Genomic DNA, 17943 nt, shown 5'->3' with positions numbered 1-17943 from the left:
TTTGACACCAACTCTGTATTTATGTTAATAGGCTACATTAAAGCTTCACGAAGGCTTTCTATTTAAAAGGGAAATACACTACGTGAATGGGGGGAAACAATGCAGTTATACGCACGTTTGGAAAACTCGTAGAGTGTTGAATTTATTCATTTAACTTACAATTAGAAATGTTAGAGACATCATAAACTCCGAGCCAGACTCGGTCTTTGAACACAACCCAAACGGATTATTTCTTAATACTTTTGAATTCAAAGTGCTTGAGTATATATATTTTTTAAATATAATAACCCTATTGAAATGAAACGGGTATCTTCGGTCTAATCAGTTCAAATTACAGAGAAATACTCAATCCACAGACTGAATTAAATATACAAGCCTCTCTTCGCTTCTCATGATATTTGAGTGACAAAAATACATTGTAGTTGGTTACAGTTGCAACATAGTCAAATGTACAGAAAGTAGCCATGGAAAGGAAAATGCAATTCATTCATATTTAACCAATGCGAAGTTGTGAAACAGACTTCATTTGATTTGGTCAATACATTACACAGATGTCCAGCTTTATAATATATACATGTATAAACATTATGTAATTTTTCTTTTATACATTACATACAAAATCTTTGCACTATTTCCTATAAACTTCAGAAGGATTCTGATGCAGGTTCAGAGTTAAGCAAAGCGTAGCATATAAGAAATCATCTCTTGTCTTTGAAGAAGCCTTTAGAAGTGCTGCTCTCTTTGATGGTGACTGTCAGTAAGTTGGTGGTCACATCTGTCACCAGGACCTTTTCCACGTTTCCCAGAGACGGCCTCCACGTCACTTGGTCTAAGTCCACGTCCAGCCTGGTGGGGGACGGCCTGTCCAAGAAGTAAGGCTTCTCCATCCGTGGTAGATGAGCGGGGCTGCTCGGGCTCTGGTTCATTTTAGACTGGTGTTTGAAGTGTGCTGGTGCCAGGTAGCTAGAGCTGTCCTTAGTCCTTTGTGTGTCTGTTCTGTGTGGTGGGTGCGGGCTGCGCTCTGAGTAGAACTGCTTGTAGGAGCTTCCGCTGGAGATTCCCCGGTTGTGTGTGTGGTGGTGGTGGTGGTGATGGTGGTGCTTGTGACTGTGGTTCTCTGGATGTCTGTGGGCCACTCTGACCAGCCTCATCTCCTCCTCAGCTCCCTGGAGCTTGGCTAGTTTGTGAGGGGGGGCGTGGCTCACATGCTCCTCTGCTCTCCTCTTGTTGGGCTCAGACACTGCTGGGATGAAGCGTGGCTTAGGCTTGGGCCCTCTCTTTTTGGGTATGTGGATGAGCCCGCCTGGACCGGTGAGCTGAAACGGAGGCTGCTGGTGCTCGCGGATGCTCAGTTCTGGCGGCCGGACACAAACGCTCTCTCCACGGTTGACAGTGCTGGGAGGGAAGATGGTGGGAACCACGGCTCGGAGGCCTTCTCTGGCCCTGGGGGTGACCACCGGCTCCGGGGTTGGGTAAGTGATGTGCATCCCTCGGACTGCCTCGCCCCGGAACACATAGGACTTGGCCTTATCTTTAGCCTGAGCCTATTAGAGGTAAGAGAATGAGAAGGAAATTAGTATTTAAATTTACAAAAAAAAATTAAAGTATTACATTCAAGTTATTTTTATGATGACATCACAGGCCTTTTTCTTGTGAGGTATTTTGACATGTCATACAAGGACAGTCATGACAGTGTGCCAGCAGCACGCACATTACTTTGACCCCAGCACCAAAGCTGCTAAGTGGAATTCAGCCATACTTATATTTTATTTTTCAGACGTTGATCTTTCTTCTGACATGTCAAAATGTGTTACCCTGTTTATAGGTTCAATGGGTCAGCTGTTGCTTTCAATCTCTGAACTATAACACTTTACAAATTTTAAAATGTGTAAAAGAGTGGCATGAAATTACAAACGTATACTAATAGCTATTATCAACTACTCATTTATTTATGAAATCCCACTACTCCATTTTAAGAACAGTCCTGTCAACGGACATTACGGTATTTAGTGCAAGATTAATTGTCGGTCATTAAGCAATTGTCACGGTTTGATGGCCTGAAAGGCTAAAACCCATTAATGACTGCGTCACACTATGATCCTTTACTCAACCGTAACATTTGAGCGTTTGAGCAGGAGTATCAAAAACACATTTTACTGAAGGATTTATGCAAGCGGCTTCAACGACAGTTTATGAAGAAAACGAGTAGGCCTAATGAGTGTTTCTTGTTCAAAATGGAGGTGAATTGTCATGCTAAATGTCAACATGTCCCCCATTAGGAAATACACAAACTGAGTACACGATCAACTAATCGACGTGCTGTTTATATGCATAATAAGCATCATTGCGGAGCCCTGCGCCTCTTCGTGACAGACAATGAGGCCAAAATGAATTTGCAAATTCTTTAAATAAACAGGTAACAAAACAGAATATGATGAAGACAATATAGTTATATTAAAATGATTAATAGAGAAAATTCGAACCGATAGCAGTTTCGCGTGACGAGTTAAGCCGCGGACATGCATATTAATAACAAGACACGACATGCTAAATGTACCTTGAGGAGAAATGTCTTGGGCTTTGGACCTCTCTTTTTGGGCCCAAACAGTTCCCTTTCTCGCTCCCTGTGAAACAAAATTCAATGACAAGACACCCATTTTGAGTGTAACGGGGGCAAAGTGCACGATATATTTATTTATTGGACAAGTTAACATTCGCTGGCTCTGCCCATAAAGACCATGGACATATAAAGACGAGCCCAGACATCTTACCTCTCCTCGAACGCAGCAAACAGGCGGGAGTCCAAAATATTCTCCTCGGGTTCCCAAGTGCTGTATCTGCAAGGTTAAAACATGAAGTTACATTGAGGAAGCGAGCGCTGTCGCACGCTGTGTGGATGGCCGAAGCGTTAGCCTGCGAGCTAAAAAAAAATCCCTATCGTGCTATAACGTTACACCTCCTCAGTTTTAATCCGGGGCTTTCTCGCTAGCTTTGGCGAGCTAACGACAGCCACGGCCAAGACAGTACAGACACCACAGAATGCAAGAGACACAATGTAGGAAGACTTACTTGGGAGACCAGCCCTTCCATTTCACAAGGTATTCAATCCGACCCTGCATGCCATCAGAAACACACAGAAAACACCCCCATTAGCTTTCAAGGCAACACTAGAATTAGAGAACGGTGTTGGTGCATATTATTCCACGCCGTGGGAGGAAAAGAGCACGTTCCACCTCAAGCCTACCTTCCTTATCCTCCGTTTGATGATAGACTCGGCAGCAAACACCCTCTCCCCGACAGCGGACAGCTCCATGTTTACTCCAGTGCTACCTCCCGTTAGCTTGGCTGACGCCGCTTCGCTAGCAGAGTAGAGCTTTTTCTCCAGTCCCAGCCACTCTGAATTCCGGACAGACCATAATACTCCCGAACAGAATGGACGTCAGCGCAATTTTTTTCTACGGCGTTGCTAAGGAACCACGGTCGGTGGAACCTCTATGGGAGCGCCCATTGGTCCAGCCGTTGCTACGTGCTTGGGTTGCTAAGTGAGGGGAGGAGCGTACGCCTGTGTGAATTCTTTCGGGGGGGAAATGGTGGCTTTTTTTTCCCCCGCGCGGGGAGTGAATCATTTCGCGCACGAGATATTCCAAATTGCACGTGGTATCTAGTGCTCAAATTTTACATTAACGCGATATTGTCGCCAAGTAAACGAGAAACCAGGAAATAACATTGCTGTTTGAAGAATGCGACAGCGCGAGGAACAGAGAAACCGCTCATTTTTGTTCAGTCTATCCAGCAATATATCTGTCAGCTTATGCAGTAAAGTCGCCTGGCAGATGTTATTATGTTAGTCCATAAGCACACATCTGTGATTGATAGCATGTGCGAACTCGTTAAGAAAATAGGCTATCGCGTTAATTTATTTTGTTGCGTTCTCAGGGTGAGAACAGAGGATGAATGCACCGTCAGGCAAAACTGTTGTTTACATAGGCTAGGCTATGATTTTATCTAAACACTCCTTGTAGGTCAACACTGAAAGCTAAGTTAAGACATTTCTATCGAATTTGTTGCGCATGTTTGTAGTTTAAAATCTCTAAGCATTGGGCTGGAGAGGCACGCCTACACTTAAATCAACGACCTGTCACCCATGCTAAATAGACAGGATTCATTGAGCGGTAAACATGAAAAAGAATCCTTTGGCCTATTCGGGTGAGATGAGACTGCGAAATTTCTGTCACTGATAATTAGACTGGGCTATAGGCCTACTGAGATTAATAGGCTACAATCACAACGAAGCTGTTATCACGATCCACACTTTGTCAAGAAAAGATCAGCTGATGCATAGCCTAACATCTGGCACCGGTCAGCCTACCACTGACTACCTGTCACTTCACTCTGACTGATCAGTTCAATAAAACATTAAAACAGCTCTTGGCTTCTGCTTCTAAGGTTTTTAACCTATTTATGCTACAGCTTTTACTTCGGTGTGTTGGTGTTTTTTTATTTATTTTTTATTTATTTTCTATTAGGCTAGACCTACTCCACCAACAATGCGGTATAGGCCTATTGTTTTTAATGCATCAGCCAGCGCAATGACAGAGCCAGAAGAGTAGGCTATAGCTAAACACCAGAGGAAAATAAATATTATTTTAGCGTCTCTCTGTTAAACGTCGATTTAGGCAAAAAAAGTAAAAAAAAATATCCTACAGCATATTCCAATCTTAATAGTTGAATGTGTAAAACAAAACAAAGCCTCATTAGACATATCAGTGTTAGGCTCAGTCTGCATGCCTAAAGATAGGTTAGGCTATAGCCTGGAATTTGCACTAAGAAATAAATTCAAACAAAAAGGGCTTTAGCAAAGGCAGACAATAGATGATAATTGGCCTATCATAATTAACTGTAATGAATAAAAATAAATCCCTTTAAAGAAAAATATAATAGCTATTAATAACTGACTAACTAGCTATACATAGGCTAAAATAAAAAAAAGTAACAGTTTAATAATGTCAAATAATATAGGCATACAATAACATTATTTATAATTTTAAATATAGCATAGCCAATTATCTATTTGGAGTGAAAACATCTCTTTGGGCCAATATTCACGAATTAATTTATTTAAATGGAGAAAAACTGTCGGCCAAATGGAATAAAATAGGCTATAACCTTCATATTAAATGAGATTTCTTCATGTAGGATAATTGACTAGAAACTGAAAGTTAAATTGTTCATTTATCACGACAAATTTCTTCCAAGGACATTGCCACCGATTAGGCGAGAGATGGAGTCAGACAACATTTAGCCTAATGATGAATGATTTTGAAAAAAAATTAGGCTGTCGTTTATTTCAAAGAATGCACAAGAAGTGAAGGCTAATTAAATCTAAGTCCGGAATTTTAAATCTGTATTTGAATCTAACGTTCTGATTAAAGACGCTGGGTTCAACAGGCATTATCACAGTAGGCCTAATTAAATAGCATATCCTAAAATCAAACATGCTTTATCATATTAATTAGTTTGACAAGACATTTAAAGATGTTATAAAGCACTTCAAGAAAGCGAATAAAATGTGCCATTTCAATAGGCTAAATGAAAAAAGAGACAGCCTATATATAGGCTATGCTATGCTATTATTGGCCTCACGTGTAGCCTATGCCTTGATAGCCTATTGTCTATTAATTGGAGTGCAGGGATCAGTACAGAAATAGGCCTATTTAAAGGCCCTGATAATTCCAATAGTGGGACAGAAAACTGAATAACACCAACATATTTTCTTCTGATTAACTTGATATCAGAATATTTGTCGTTTTGCATTCGTTCGATGCATGCAAATGATAAGGAATTATAATGGTCTGCAAACTGCTCAGATGTGCCACGGTGAATTGAATTTTCTCAAATATTCTTATAAGCGTTGGCACTCATGCCAGATTTAGAATTGTATAACCAGTTGTTCCTTCCCATATGTTTCTGATGAAGGAAGATCACTTCAAACTAAACTGCATGCAGGCTGACAAGAAGCAGAATGTGTTCGCTGCACACTGTCTGCATGAGCCTATAGCGAAGAGAGATTCCATTATTCAGAAGAAGCGAGACGTCTCCAGTCATCACATTTTTTGCTCATTTGTTTCAAGCCTGCGCACTAAGTGGAACTATTGGCCAAATTAAGCGGACTAGCCTATACTTAGTTTCCTCAGTCCGAGCTGAAGCCAGACGGACAGGTCAAAGAAATAGAGAGACTTTACCAAACATTTGAATTTGAATTTAGACTGCTGTACATTTAGAAACGTGTTGTTAAATTCTATATAGGCGCTAGGTATTGTTCAAGAGAAGCATAGCACACACCTTGGATGTTTACATTATTTAATTCTCATTGTCAATGACGACGTTTTTCCAATAATGATTTTTAGGATGTGTTTTATGGGTGCACTTATTTCCCCCCTCGTATTTTCCAATGCACAAATACTCAGCATAGACAGAAAGAGAAGACGGGCGCACCTCAGACTCTGGATGCGATTGGTCTCGGCGCGCCTGCAGTGCAGCAGAGCTGCCGCCGTTAAAACACCATTGGTTGGCTTGTATCCGGGCAAGACGCGCGGATTCCCGGAGTGCGCACGGACGGGAAAACCCCTGCCACACCATGGAAGCAATGATATGGAAAAATAGAGATAATATAAGCTAGGTTAGAGCACCATTAGTCCTCCATTTAGATATTTTGATGAGATTAGTTGTGAGAGGTGGATGATGGGCGATCATGATATGAAACAATAGCACAATTAAAAGGTTTTCGTCATTCTCTGGAGCGTTTCTCTTGCAACCATATAACTGTCGAACGCTTTCAACTTCACTTATTTATTGCACCTATTCATGAGCAACTGATGGGAATTGAAGGCGGGCAGCCGTATCACTTTAGATCATTCACAGCAGGTAGCCATCACGCTTCATAACATGTATTTATTCTACACGACACGAGGGTTATTTTTCCTGATCTCCCCAAAACAAAAAATAGACAAAGGCCTCCTATAAATCCTCAATGTTAACATGCTATTAACGTATACTATAAACATATAGGCCATGATGTTGAAAAACATGAATGAACACACAATTAGTACGCATACATTTCCTATTGACTCCCCATGGAAAACCCATTAGATGACTGGATAATCTTGTTACCACTGAAGCCCACACTGTGTTCAACATCAAACCCATCAGTGTCTTTATAGAGTTGTTGATTCACTGAGGTCAGCTGTACCGCACCAGTCACTGCCGGATGATTTAGGCTTTAGTCATGCACCTTTTTGTTTGTTTGTCACTAAACTGGCCACAGCTGCAGGGCGCTGATACCAACAGGTTATAGTCATAGACTGTATTTGCGCTCTGGCAGCGGTTGTGCTTATCCCTTCCTCACATACAAGTTATTATTGAGTTATTATGACCGAGGCTGGAGAAAAGGGGGAATTTACGCATGTGCTGGAGGCTATTGTTTTTCTTGCAAACAGTTGTTGCATTGCATTTGCAGGCCTGTAAATAGATACATTTGATAGTTAATAAATGTAACCATAGTGATAGTAGAATATATGGTGTTTTTTTCTGACAACATATCCTAATTTTCTTTCCCCCAAACCAATTCGCTCATTGTTCTCAAAATAGAGGAGTTGCTTGCTCATGTAGTTCCACAGCTGACTTCCCAACTTTGACTTAGCCAATATTTGTAGGCTACCATTAGACCTACGTCATTCATTCTGCACACTGGTTTGTGTTCAGTCACGGTACAATGTCTGTATTCGAGCAAATACTCATAATTACATTGAGCTTGCTTTTGTTGCACATGTATCCTATTTGAATTTTTTTTATATGTTTTGCCTCCGGCCTTGTTCAGGTGGTGAGACTTGATTTATACTGCAGTTTAAAATTGGCAACGCGTGCACTTTGCATTATGTGCATACATGTCTGGGTGTGGAATTGAACTAGTATATAGGCCTACTGTAGGCCTAGTGAAGAGGATTCTGTGGAAGACATGCAGGGAGACATGTGGACTTGAAGTTATGTCCCTCCCAACAGCACCGGATTTCTATAGGCCTACTGTACATGTCTGTGGTTCTAATCCCACTGTGCTTGTCATAAAAATGTGAGTCGGTCAGATAACATTTTCAGGCCTAACGCAGTGACGCATGCACACATTTACGAGCTGCAGATCAAAGTAAGAGGAAAAGAGGGTGGATCATTCAGAAGACATAAGTATACGCATTTGGCTACACCATTTTAGGTTACACTTCTTCTCTTAACTATATTGATCGGATAATTAAACCAAATTCTTCCGCATTTTTTTAAATCTTATTATTTTTTGTTTTCATACAACCAAGCAAACCAAAGAGGAAATAATATCGTAATGAGTTAAGCCCTGCGGGAAATTTCCCACCGCAGCTTGGACTATTAGTTGAAACATTGCTGTAATTACTGCTCGACTGCAGCAGCTGCAAGGCGTCTCAGAGCGAGAGAGAGAAAGAGAGAGAGAGAGCCGTAGAAGAGACGGTGCATGTTGTAGTAGAGGGAGAAGAGGAGGACAGCCATTTTCTCTCTCCCGTTGCTCACATTAACGCATACAGAAAGCAGCTTTTTTTTTATTGGCGCGGGCTGCAACCGATGAAATGGTCGAGAAGATGCCGCCTCTGTCGTGTCGGTCTTCGATATAGGCTATAATAGCGCGTCTCCAAATAAAGAATGCGCTCATAGCCCCATCACCAAAACTATTACAGACACCAAGCAGAGGTTGCGTTCAAATGTTTAATCCGGGAGCTTTATGAACCATATGACGGAGCTCCTTTTACGCATCTTTATCTTCAAGGCGCACTCCACTTATTAATAGGAAAAACAGCAGTCTGACATGACAGCCCGAAATAGGAATGGTAAATGGCGGAAACATGGGGAAGTTAAATCCTACTGTGTTTCACTTTTAAGATGAAGCTGTATCAGGTCATTGAGATCCCGCTGTGTGTCTCTCTCAGCGTGTCATGACGAATTATCCTACAAACATCTGGTAGGCCTACATGAACAGCTGCTCATGTCAGAATTATGAGCTTTGAGCGGCTACCTGTGTAGTGTAGGTTAAACCATAACGCATAGTCCGGCTAATAGGCTATATAGGCTACATTTAATGAACGGCTATTAAAAGCAATTATGATACAATACCCTCGAGATCTTTCAGTTGTATCTGGTCTTACAGTAATATAATAACATACGTTTATGTAGGACATCCCCTGATAACGCACACCTGTTGTGTTAATTTAGCCAAATTACCGTCTGCGTTGTGAACGTTTTAATGATAAATAGAATAGCCTAGGCATTGCAGCAAACCACAGGCCTGACCTGTAGCTACAGGCCTATACAAGGCAAATAGTTGGTCCGGGCCACCCATCTGAAAATAAACTCACAGCAGGCTCTGTAATAATCCTCACGGCCCGCAGGCCACACACACACACACACACACACACACACACACACACACACACACACACACACACACACACACAGAGCCACGAATAGAGTCATAAACGGATTTAGAAACTTCTGAGGTAAGATTAGCCGTTTAAGAGCATTATAGCTGCCGCCCTTTCCAGTTAAACTCTTTATTTCTTCATGGGAAGCTAAGGTCACATGTCATATAGGGTTTCTTTTATTTTTAGGCTGGTACGGGTCTCTGTCAGTATAAAAGAAACACATTGCACACACGTCTCCACTTGCAAACAATTTTATTATTGCAAAATGTGTCATTGGAAGCCTTTATTTTTTTTATTAGTCTGCACACAAAACATCAGAAGTGCATCTGATCAACGTTCTCACACAGAGCAGTTCAATGCATCTCAGATCACTTAGTGCTGAAAGGGGGTTAAAGAGGAAAGAAACAAGGAAAAGGGGGCAGGTATGAGACATGGGGGGACAGGTATGTGCTTTTGCAGACTTTTAGTTATCGCTTTGTTGCAAAAGTGAGTCAGATTGTGACACCGGGACAAGTCCCATTCAATCCCCTGTATAGCACAGAACAGGACAGGGTGCCAGAGAACGGAAAACATGAACAGATAAATCATGTAGCACCCAGCTGGTGGTACTAATCTGTTGGGATTACACAGCTCAACTGGCAGTGTTGCCAGACAGTTGTGACTGATATTATTCCAATGTAATAAAGCCACTTTTAGTCACTGCACTGCTGCAAATGCTAAAATGAAATACGTTAGTTGCAGGATTGAATGCCAACTGTCTCAATGTCAGATCTGGAGATGTATAACTCATATTTCTAGTCTACCTTTGAACAAAGATCAAATAAAAAAGGAGATTATATCAAACATTAACTGTTCATAATCTTTCCTTTTAAAAGCTTCCCATGTTCCCTTTCAGAAATGCAAATCACATTTATTGACAAAAAGGCGCTTCATTCTTCTTGATCTGCTTGTTTAAGCATGCCTAATGGCATAATCTGTCCAAACAGCATGCATCCTTGTTGAAATCTGTCCATCTGTTCATGCACGCGCACACACACACACACACACACACGCACGCACGCACACACGCACGCACACGCGCACACACACACACACACACACACACACACAGTGTAATTTACCACGTTTCAATATAATCTTTCTTCCTTACAAAATTCTCCATACAGCCTCCATTTGTTGGCCTTTATCTGAGATGCAGACAGTTTGAGTGTATAATCAAATGACATCCATAGAAAAGTGAAGAGTATTTACAAGAGTTAAGTGCATTTTCATGTAAATATCCAGTAAATAATTTGACCTAAAGTTTGAAATAGCTGAAAGTAGATATACTGCATGTGATAAAATCCCCAGAAAGAAAATGCTTGTAAGAGGGAATATGCCACTTTTGCAAAATGTTATATCAACTTTACAAAAAGAAAAGAAAATCATGGGTCCATTTGTACATTCAAGCATCTAAAAATACAAATATAATGTATCTAATGTACATTTATACAGCTTCACAGTTCGGTTAAACTGTTATGTATTCCTTAAACGTTACTGTGAGGCAGTTTGTAGTAATGTCTGTGATCACTATGTTCCCAAGGAAAGGCTGGAAAGAGGGGAATGTTTCCTCTGGTCTCTTTTCATGGTTAGAATTGGACAATGACGTGTCTTTGTCCTCCTCTGTGGTTGTTTGTGTTGCGGCCAGGAGCTGACTGTCTGTGTGTGTGTGTGTTTGTGTGTCAACTTGGGCGTCCGTTCTGTCCTCTGTCGTTGTGTGTGCTAAACTTTCGGCTTGTGTGTGAGTTTCAGCCTGGGTCGCCTGAGGCCTGGACTTGACGATACTCAAGTCCATAGGTTCCTCTTGGTCCTGCGTGGGACTACTCTGGAGTCCATTTTGGTGGATGCTGACGCTTTGGGTGGGTGAAGAAGATACCGCGCTAGGAGAGCCGATACTCCCGGAACTCAAAAACCTCTTACTGCTCCCATGCTCCTCCCTGTCCGTGTCGGAGAAGCGGCGCTTTAGTCCCTGAAATCCACCTTGGCTACCTCCATTGTCCATGGGTGAGGGAACTCCTCTATCCAAAGGCAGGGAGAGCAGATTAGGCTTGGTTGTCAATTGTAAAGGCTGATCCGCTGGAAGCTGCCCCTGACCCCTGACCTCGACATGTTGATCCTGTTCCGTCACAGTTGGCTCTGTTTTCGGGGACTGTTGTTCCTTTCCTTTGGCGCGATCTCTGATAAATCCAGAACTGGGAACGGTCGCTTTGTCTTTGGAACTTTTTGCAAATCCATTCATGAGGCCGAGCTTCTTGACCAGCCTCATCTTCTCCAGGTGGTTCTCCGAGCAGTTGTCGGTTCCTTGCGACGGAAGTCGTTCGGCAGTACCGGAATCCCCGTTTTTAATCTTGGCCGACTGCATTCCGTTTTCCATGTATTTGCTCATGACGATAACAATCCGCCCGTTCTTGTTTTTGTTCTTCACGATCTTTAGCTTGCCATTGCCGCCGACCCCGTTGGACTGCGCTACAGCATCCGCTTTAGGTGTCACGCTATCCGGCTCTTTGTGGCCGTTGAGGTCTGCTGGAAGCTTATTCAGCTCCATGGTGATATCCTTGACTTTCGTGAGGCAGCCTGAGTCCTTGTCCCGGACCCACTTTTGCTGCAGTACCGGGGGAAGGTTGTAGCCCTTGTTGACCAGCTCCGGAGCTTTGTTTACCTCCCGCGGTTTAGCGAATATGGGCTCGTGAACCTTGAGGTCGGGCTGGTAGTGGTGGTGCTTCTTGCTGTTGAGTTGATAGTAGAACTTCTTGCCGGTGGTGGTCTGCTCGGCCTCGCGCTCCCTGCACAGCGGCTGGTACTGGTGGTGCTTCTTGCTGTTGAGCTGGTACTGCTGGGCCTGGGGACGCAGCATCTGAATGGGGCTGCTCTTCTGACAGTTGGACTCATCCAGGGAGGCGTCGTGCAGGTCAGCCAGAATACTGGACCTCCGGGCGAAAGAGGGAACCTGTGAAACCATACAGTTATTAATTACGATATAATTTCATCAGTAGAATTGGGGAATTTCTGGTGGTTCTACATACGTAATTAAACGCATCCCCTATCCCCGCTGTTTTTCAGCATTAACATGGGCCCGTGTGACTAGAAAACTCCCAAAGTCTGAGAAAAGTCTCTTTTTCTTCACCGCCATCCTTCTGAAAACCTGTGTTCAAAAACCCCAGTCAGATTTATCCTCTCTTATGCCGTCAAAAGGGGAGAAGCCACGCCCCCTCATTAACAACCTAACTAAGCACTACTTACAACCAGCAGTTGGATTCGGGGCCAATCAGAGCAGACTAGGCTTTTTTGAAGGCGGGGATAAAAAAAAAACAGGGTCTAAAAAACAGAGTTTTTCAGGCGGAGGACATTTAGCAATGGCACTGTAAGAAATATAAAGTGTTTGTTGGACACTTCACCATGAAAACTAGTTTCTAGTAAAAACCCAAATTACAATTTTGAACCTGCAAATGAGCATAGTATGTGACCTTTAATGTAAAGGGCATCCTTTTTGGTGGGGCCTTTGATCAATGGTTAAACTGTCTACAGTATCTATACATGTGTCAGCGTACAACACAAAGCCGTGGTTCACAGGGGCCCCGAGAGTTGTTCTGAAGACACTGTGGTTGGAATGTGTGAAGATGATCTTCTGAGGCCCCATCGAGCACACCGTTTATTTGTGGGGCCTTGCTCCATGTTCACACAGCCCTCCTACAGTTCCTTGTGCAGCTCTGTCTGGGACATGCCTGGCAATCAGAGTGACATTTCAAAGTGTCTCCTGTGGCTGTGACCTCAGCTCAGAGGAATGTCACTGGCTGCTTTGTGTCCCGTCATTGACTGTATCCCATGTGTTACCACCAACACCCTCCTGAGAGGAACAAAAACGCTCCTCAGAGGGGTTCCCCCGGCATTTGGACCGCTGATTGATGCGCTAAATGTACGATTCACAGTCACTTAGCTACAAATGTTAGGTCAGGGGATTGATCCCTATTAAATGTAATGGAGATAATATCTCTTCACATATATATTGCATGTAACTTCTATTCTAATTTTAAATCCCAGAGCAGTACACTCTGCCAATGTTACTTTTGAAGAGTTTTTATGTCATCATGGGGTGTACTACTCAGCCATTGAAATTGCTGACTCCACCTTTAAGGGGCATTTGTGTTTGTCATGCCATGGGCTATCAAATAATGTTTGGGAGCTGCATTGTGGTAAATTTAGGATCAATAATAAATCTTTGCAGTGCCTGTCTGTTTAAACCTGGCTTATATCAGAGGTTCTATATCTTTTCTGTAGGCCTATTACTTCCTGGGAATTCCGGAGATTTGAGAGGGAACTTAATCGTAAGTATAGCTCTATTTTTTGATTTACATTATTGATAATAGAGAGAAGTCTTATCACTTTCTCACCTGAACCAGTAGGTGCTTGGGCTTGGGTCCTCTCTTGCGATATCCCATCAGCTGCTCTTGTCGTTCCCTGTGGGAGAGAGGTAAACACAGAGATGAGTCGCCGTTGCATGGCAACACAACGTCACGGGTGTCCTCAGGCTCAATTAGACAACACTCAGCCATGTTACAGGTTGGAAACAGCCTTCCCAATGCAAAGTCAACTTCATTCAACAACATGGGTTTAAAAAGCGCCACCACAGCATCATGACATTTCCTCATGTTACACTTGCACAATGTTAAACCCTGGTTTCAAATGAGGCTCTCTCCGCCCTAAATAACACTGTGCTATCCCATGTGCTGTTTGTATAGCTCCAGATAAAGGCCCTTGCATGACTTTCTTTAGCTTTCCTCAGTCTCCCTGCGAGTCTCTCCAAGGCAGTAACTCAATACCGCAGACATGAGTGATGTCAGTCCCCTCCCCCACCCTCCTCCCCTCACATCTAATTACAATGACGACTCGGGTGTATTTTCATAGCCTGGCATTCAGACGATTTGGCTCCCCGGAGAGACACGCAATTAGTTTCAATAAAATCTCCCCTCTTTTGAGAGAGAGGGAGAGAGAGAGTTAATTGTAGAAACAGACGCAGAGCGATGTTGATGTTTTGCTTTAAGGTGTGACCGGCACTTGGTAAAGGTTGCTATAAGCAAAAGTTTGAGGGAGGCTGGGAGAAAAGCCAGTGACAGTTTAACACGCCATGCATTTAAGACATTCAATTATAACAGTTCCTCATGTGGAGTCACTCAACAGACTATTTAGCAAATTAGCCAGGCAGCTAATTTCACCATGTATGGTAGCCCTCTTTGACACAGGGTCTTTTACTCATAGAGAACACAAGGGAGTTACACTGGTTCAATTTTGATCTAATTAATAACAGTTACTAAGCTATTTTGAATTCCCTGCTTACTTCCATCAGAATTTCCTTTTGCATTTCCCCTACATCATGATGTGTACCGTAATGTTAAAAAGTAAGACATTGTAAAGAAGGATGTACGTTTAACTGTAGAAGAGGCTTTTTACATTCATCTGCTGAAAGAGGGAAGTTTCTCTGTGTGCGCCAACAATCTGGGTTGAAGACTGTGGATGCACAAGCAAGACTTTATGACATCACAACTGGGTAAGAAGCCAATCGTGGTCCAATATGCAACTAGAAATATGAAACCTCCACCAGCCATTCACTGAGAATGGACGTTTCAGTTGAGTAGGAGACATTGCAGTTAAACTTTTGGAATGAACAAAATTCGCATTTGAAAAATTCTGGATTTATCAATGAAGAAGAAGAAGCATATGTAATGTTAATAATTTCTATCTTTGTAATTAAAAGGTAGATTCAGCATTTCTGGAGAACGTTTGTTGTCAAAATCACTTTATCAAAATCCGTGAATATCTCCTCACAAAAATCCAGTGTTTTTACATAGCCTAGGCTCTGTAAACGGCCATGTTGCTAGCTACAGTGGGCCTCTTTGTCTACATACCCTTTGTTTACATACCAGTTTACAGAGCCTAGGCTGTTAACACTGGAGATACTCAATGATGTTGACCAAAAGTGTCTTTCTCAATAAGTGTTCTCTTGAATCGCTGACCCCACCTCAGATGTATTTTTCGGTGAACATAGATCATTATTATCTTATTATTAAAAGTAGTATTTTGGTGTTCACTAAAATAATAGATCACATGATATGAGTTAAGTTAGAAAAAAATAAACTGTTTACCAAATTAGCAATTAGCCAAAAAAGAACCTTAATGTCGGTGGGTTTCCCATTTTGCATAATTCATGATAATTAGCCTATTGTGTAATGCAGTTGGTTGCCATGTCCCGTGGAAGATGACACAGGTGCATCTGGTGCCTGGGTGGTGGGACAGCAGGTAGCACTTAAACATGATAACCTGATGCTGCTGACACTCAAACCACTATCAGGTGACATAAAGTAGATGAGGCAAAGTGTCACAGTTTGCTCTGACTGGTACCCTCGACCGGAGTTTAAACCCATCATGACCGTCTGATGACACCAGTGTTAATCCTTATCCACCCCCCCCCCCACACACACACACACCCCTTTAACTGACCCATGTGCGTTGCATGAGCCACGTGGGATTATCCGGATAAAGTGGCCGTGCATGCAGCATAGTTCATATACATAGAGAGAGTTTCCACTACCAGTCAAATCATGCATGATGTGTGAAGAACTGGAAATGTAGGAAACGGTTGATTTATATTATGTACTTGCTGGGCAGGTTTATCCATTTTTACCTGTCTTGGAAAGCATCAAGCAGCCTTGGGTCCAAGATGTTTTCCTCTGGTTCCCACGTGTTGTATCTATGTACAGAGGAGAAAGTTAGCAGTGATGACAAACTGGCGAGGCAAACAGTGGCAAACACTAACATGCACTGGCTTAGGACACAAGAGGAGTTCTGCACCAAAACAGCTGGCCCCTAACCCAACCCTCGACATACAAATCCTCCCATAGCTCTGATTTGTAGGCATGGTACATCTGTAAACACCACGCAAGACACTTGCACTCCCCGTGGATACACGTGTAATAAATCACGAGTAACTTTTACGCACGGCCTTGGAGAGGGGTTGATGGGGGGGGGAGGATACAACGGCCCAGCCTCCGCTCAGCTGTAGATATATGGGCATTTCTTAAACCCAGAGTTCAATTATAGACATGTCTGCCTTTAATTGGCACACTGGGGATTGCATACATGGCAAAACCACATCCATCATCATCATCGGGGGCCAACGCGTCGAGCAACCCAAAGCAAGAACGCACAACCGCCCATTTGCGCGCCCCTCGCTCCTATACGGATACACACATTGGTTCGCGCGCGCGCGCACACACACACACACACACACACACACACACACACACACACACACACACACACACACACACACACACACACACACACACACACACACACACACACACACACACACACACACACTGCTGTTTTGAATTCCACTATGAGTACTACTGTTATGCTTCAGAAGGGGGGACTTACTTTGGAGACCATCCTCGCCACTTGACAAGATACTCGGTCCTGCCCTGTGAATGGAGAGAAAACGGCACGATCAGCGTAACGTTACTTTACGCAGCGAAATGCACTCTCATGCACGGTCATCTTACAAATAAATCCATGGCACACAGACATAAACATGTAGTCCAAAACCCAAATATAAATGACCCTTCTTTCCTTGTGTGTGTGTAAAATGTCCTTCAGTGCTCTTGTGACCAACCTTTCTGCTGCGCTTCTTCTCGATGCTCTCCACCGCAAAGACATGCTCTCCCGCGGCGGGTAGCTCCATTTTCCGATACAAGAGAAGCGGCTGCGGCTCTACAGTTTCTCCTTCTGCTTTTTTTTTTGTTGCTATCCGACACCTTAATCCTCGCTTCCAGGCCGATTTTGTCCTCTGATGGGAAACACAAGGTGCCCCCTTCTGCACCTCCTCCTCCTTATCCTGCTCGTATTTGGACTATGCGTCTCTTCTTCCCTCGCTTTCCCCCGTCGCTCGGGAGAGACTCGTTCTGCAGGCGAGTTGGAGCCGCTGCAGCTAGAAAACACTTCATGCAAATAGCCCGTAGGCGTGACGTCAGAGAGAGAGAGAGAGGGCGGCTCATATAGGCGGGGGTTGTTCCCCGTGCTGCTTTCAGCTGCTGCACGGAAGAAATGGTGCAATCACGACTCCGGTGGGCATACGAACAATATGCAATTAATAGCCTATTTATAATGTTGTAAAAGTCACATTGTATGAACTAAGTGAGGGGTATGGTAACCATGGCTACAGCTGGTTGCAGCATACCAGGATGCTTTATTGTTATATTATTATATAGGCCTAATGCAGGTCATTATAGGTGTATAGTGCATTCTTTGTAGACTATTGCATGTTGGCAATTATATTAAAAATATTTACATTTATCCAGTCGCTGCATAACAATACATTAACGTTAATATTTTCAGAATTTCCTTTGGGATCAATCAA

The 17943-nt window shown here is 43.0% G+C and overlaps 2 protein-coding genes across 2 annotated transcripts; both read right to left on the bottom strand.

The window, feature by feature from the left end:
• Window positions 1–9: 9 nt before the first annotated feature.
• Window positions 10–3353, bottom strand: cbx8b (chromobox homolog 8b). Its single transcript, XM_080030063.1, has 5 exons — window positions 3245–3353; window positions 3070–3113; window positions 2772–2837; window positions 2558–2624; window positions 10–1544 (listed from the first exon to the last, which is right to left on the bottom strand). The coding sequence occupies exons 1-5, from the start codon at window positions 3311–3313 to the stop codon at window positions 699–701; spliced, it is 1092 nt and encodes a 363-aa protein (XP_079886189.1). The 5' UTR covers window positions 3314–3353; the 3' UTR covers window positions 10–698.
• Window positions 3354–9867: 6514 nt separating this feature from the next.
• Window positions 9868–17456, bottom strand: LOC307251790 (E3 SUMO-protein ligase CBX4-like). Its single transcript, XM_080029206.1, has 5 exons — window positions 17200–17456; window positions 16965–17008; window positions 16210–16275; window positions 13922–13988; window positions 9868–12480 (listed from the first exon to the last, which is right to left on the bottom strand). The coding sequence occupies exons 1-5, from the start codon at window positions 17266–17268 to the stop codon at window positions 11002–11004; spliced, it is 1725 nt and encodes a 574-aa protein (XP_079885332.1). The 5' UTR covers window positions 17269–17456; the 3' UTR covers window positions 9868–11001.
• Window positions 17457–17943: the final 487 nt, after the last annotated feature.

Source organism: Ammodytes marinus (genome assembly GCF_949987685.1).
Source record: "Ammodytes marinus genome assembly, chromosome: 6".
Taxonomy (NCBI): Eukaryota; Metazoa; Chordata; class Actinopteri; order Uranoscopiformes; family Ammodytidae; genus Ammodytes; species Ammodytes marinus.
This window is presented reverse-complemented; position numbering and strand designations above follow the sequence as displayed.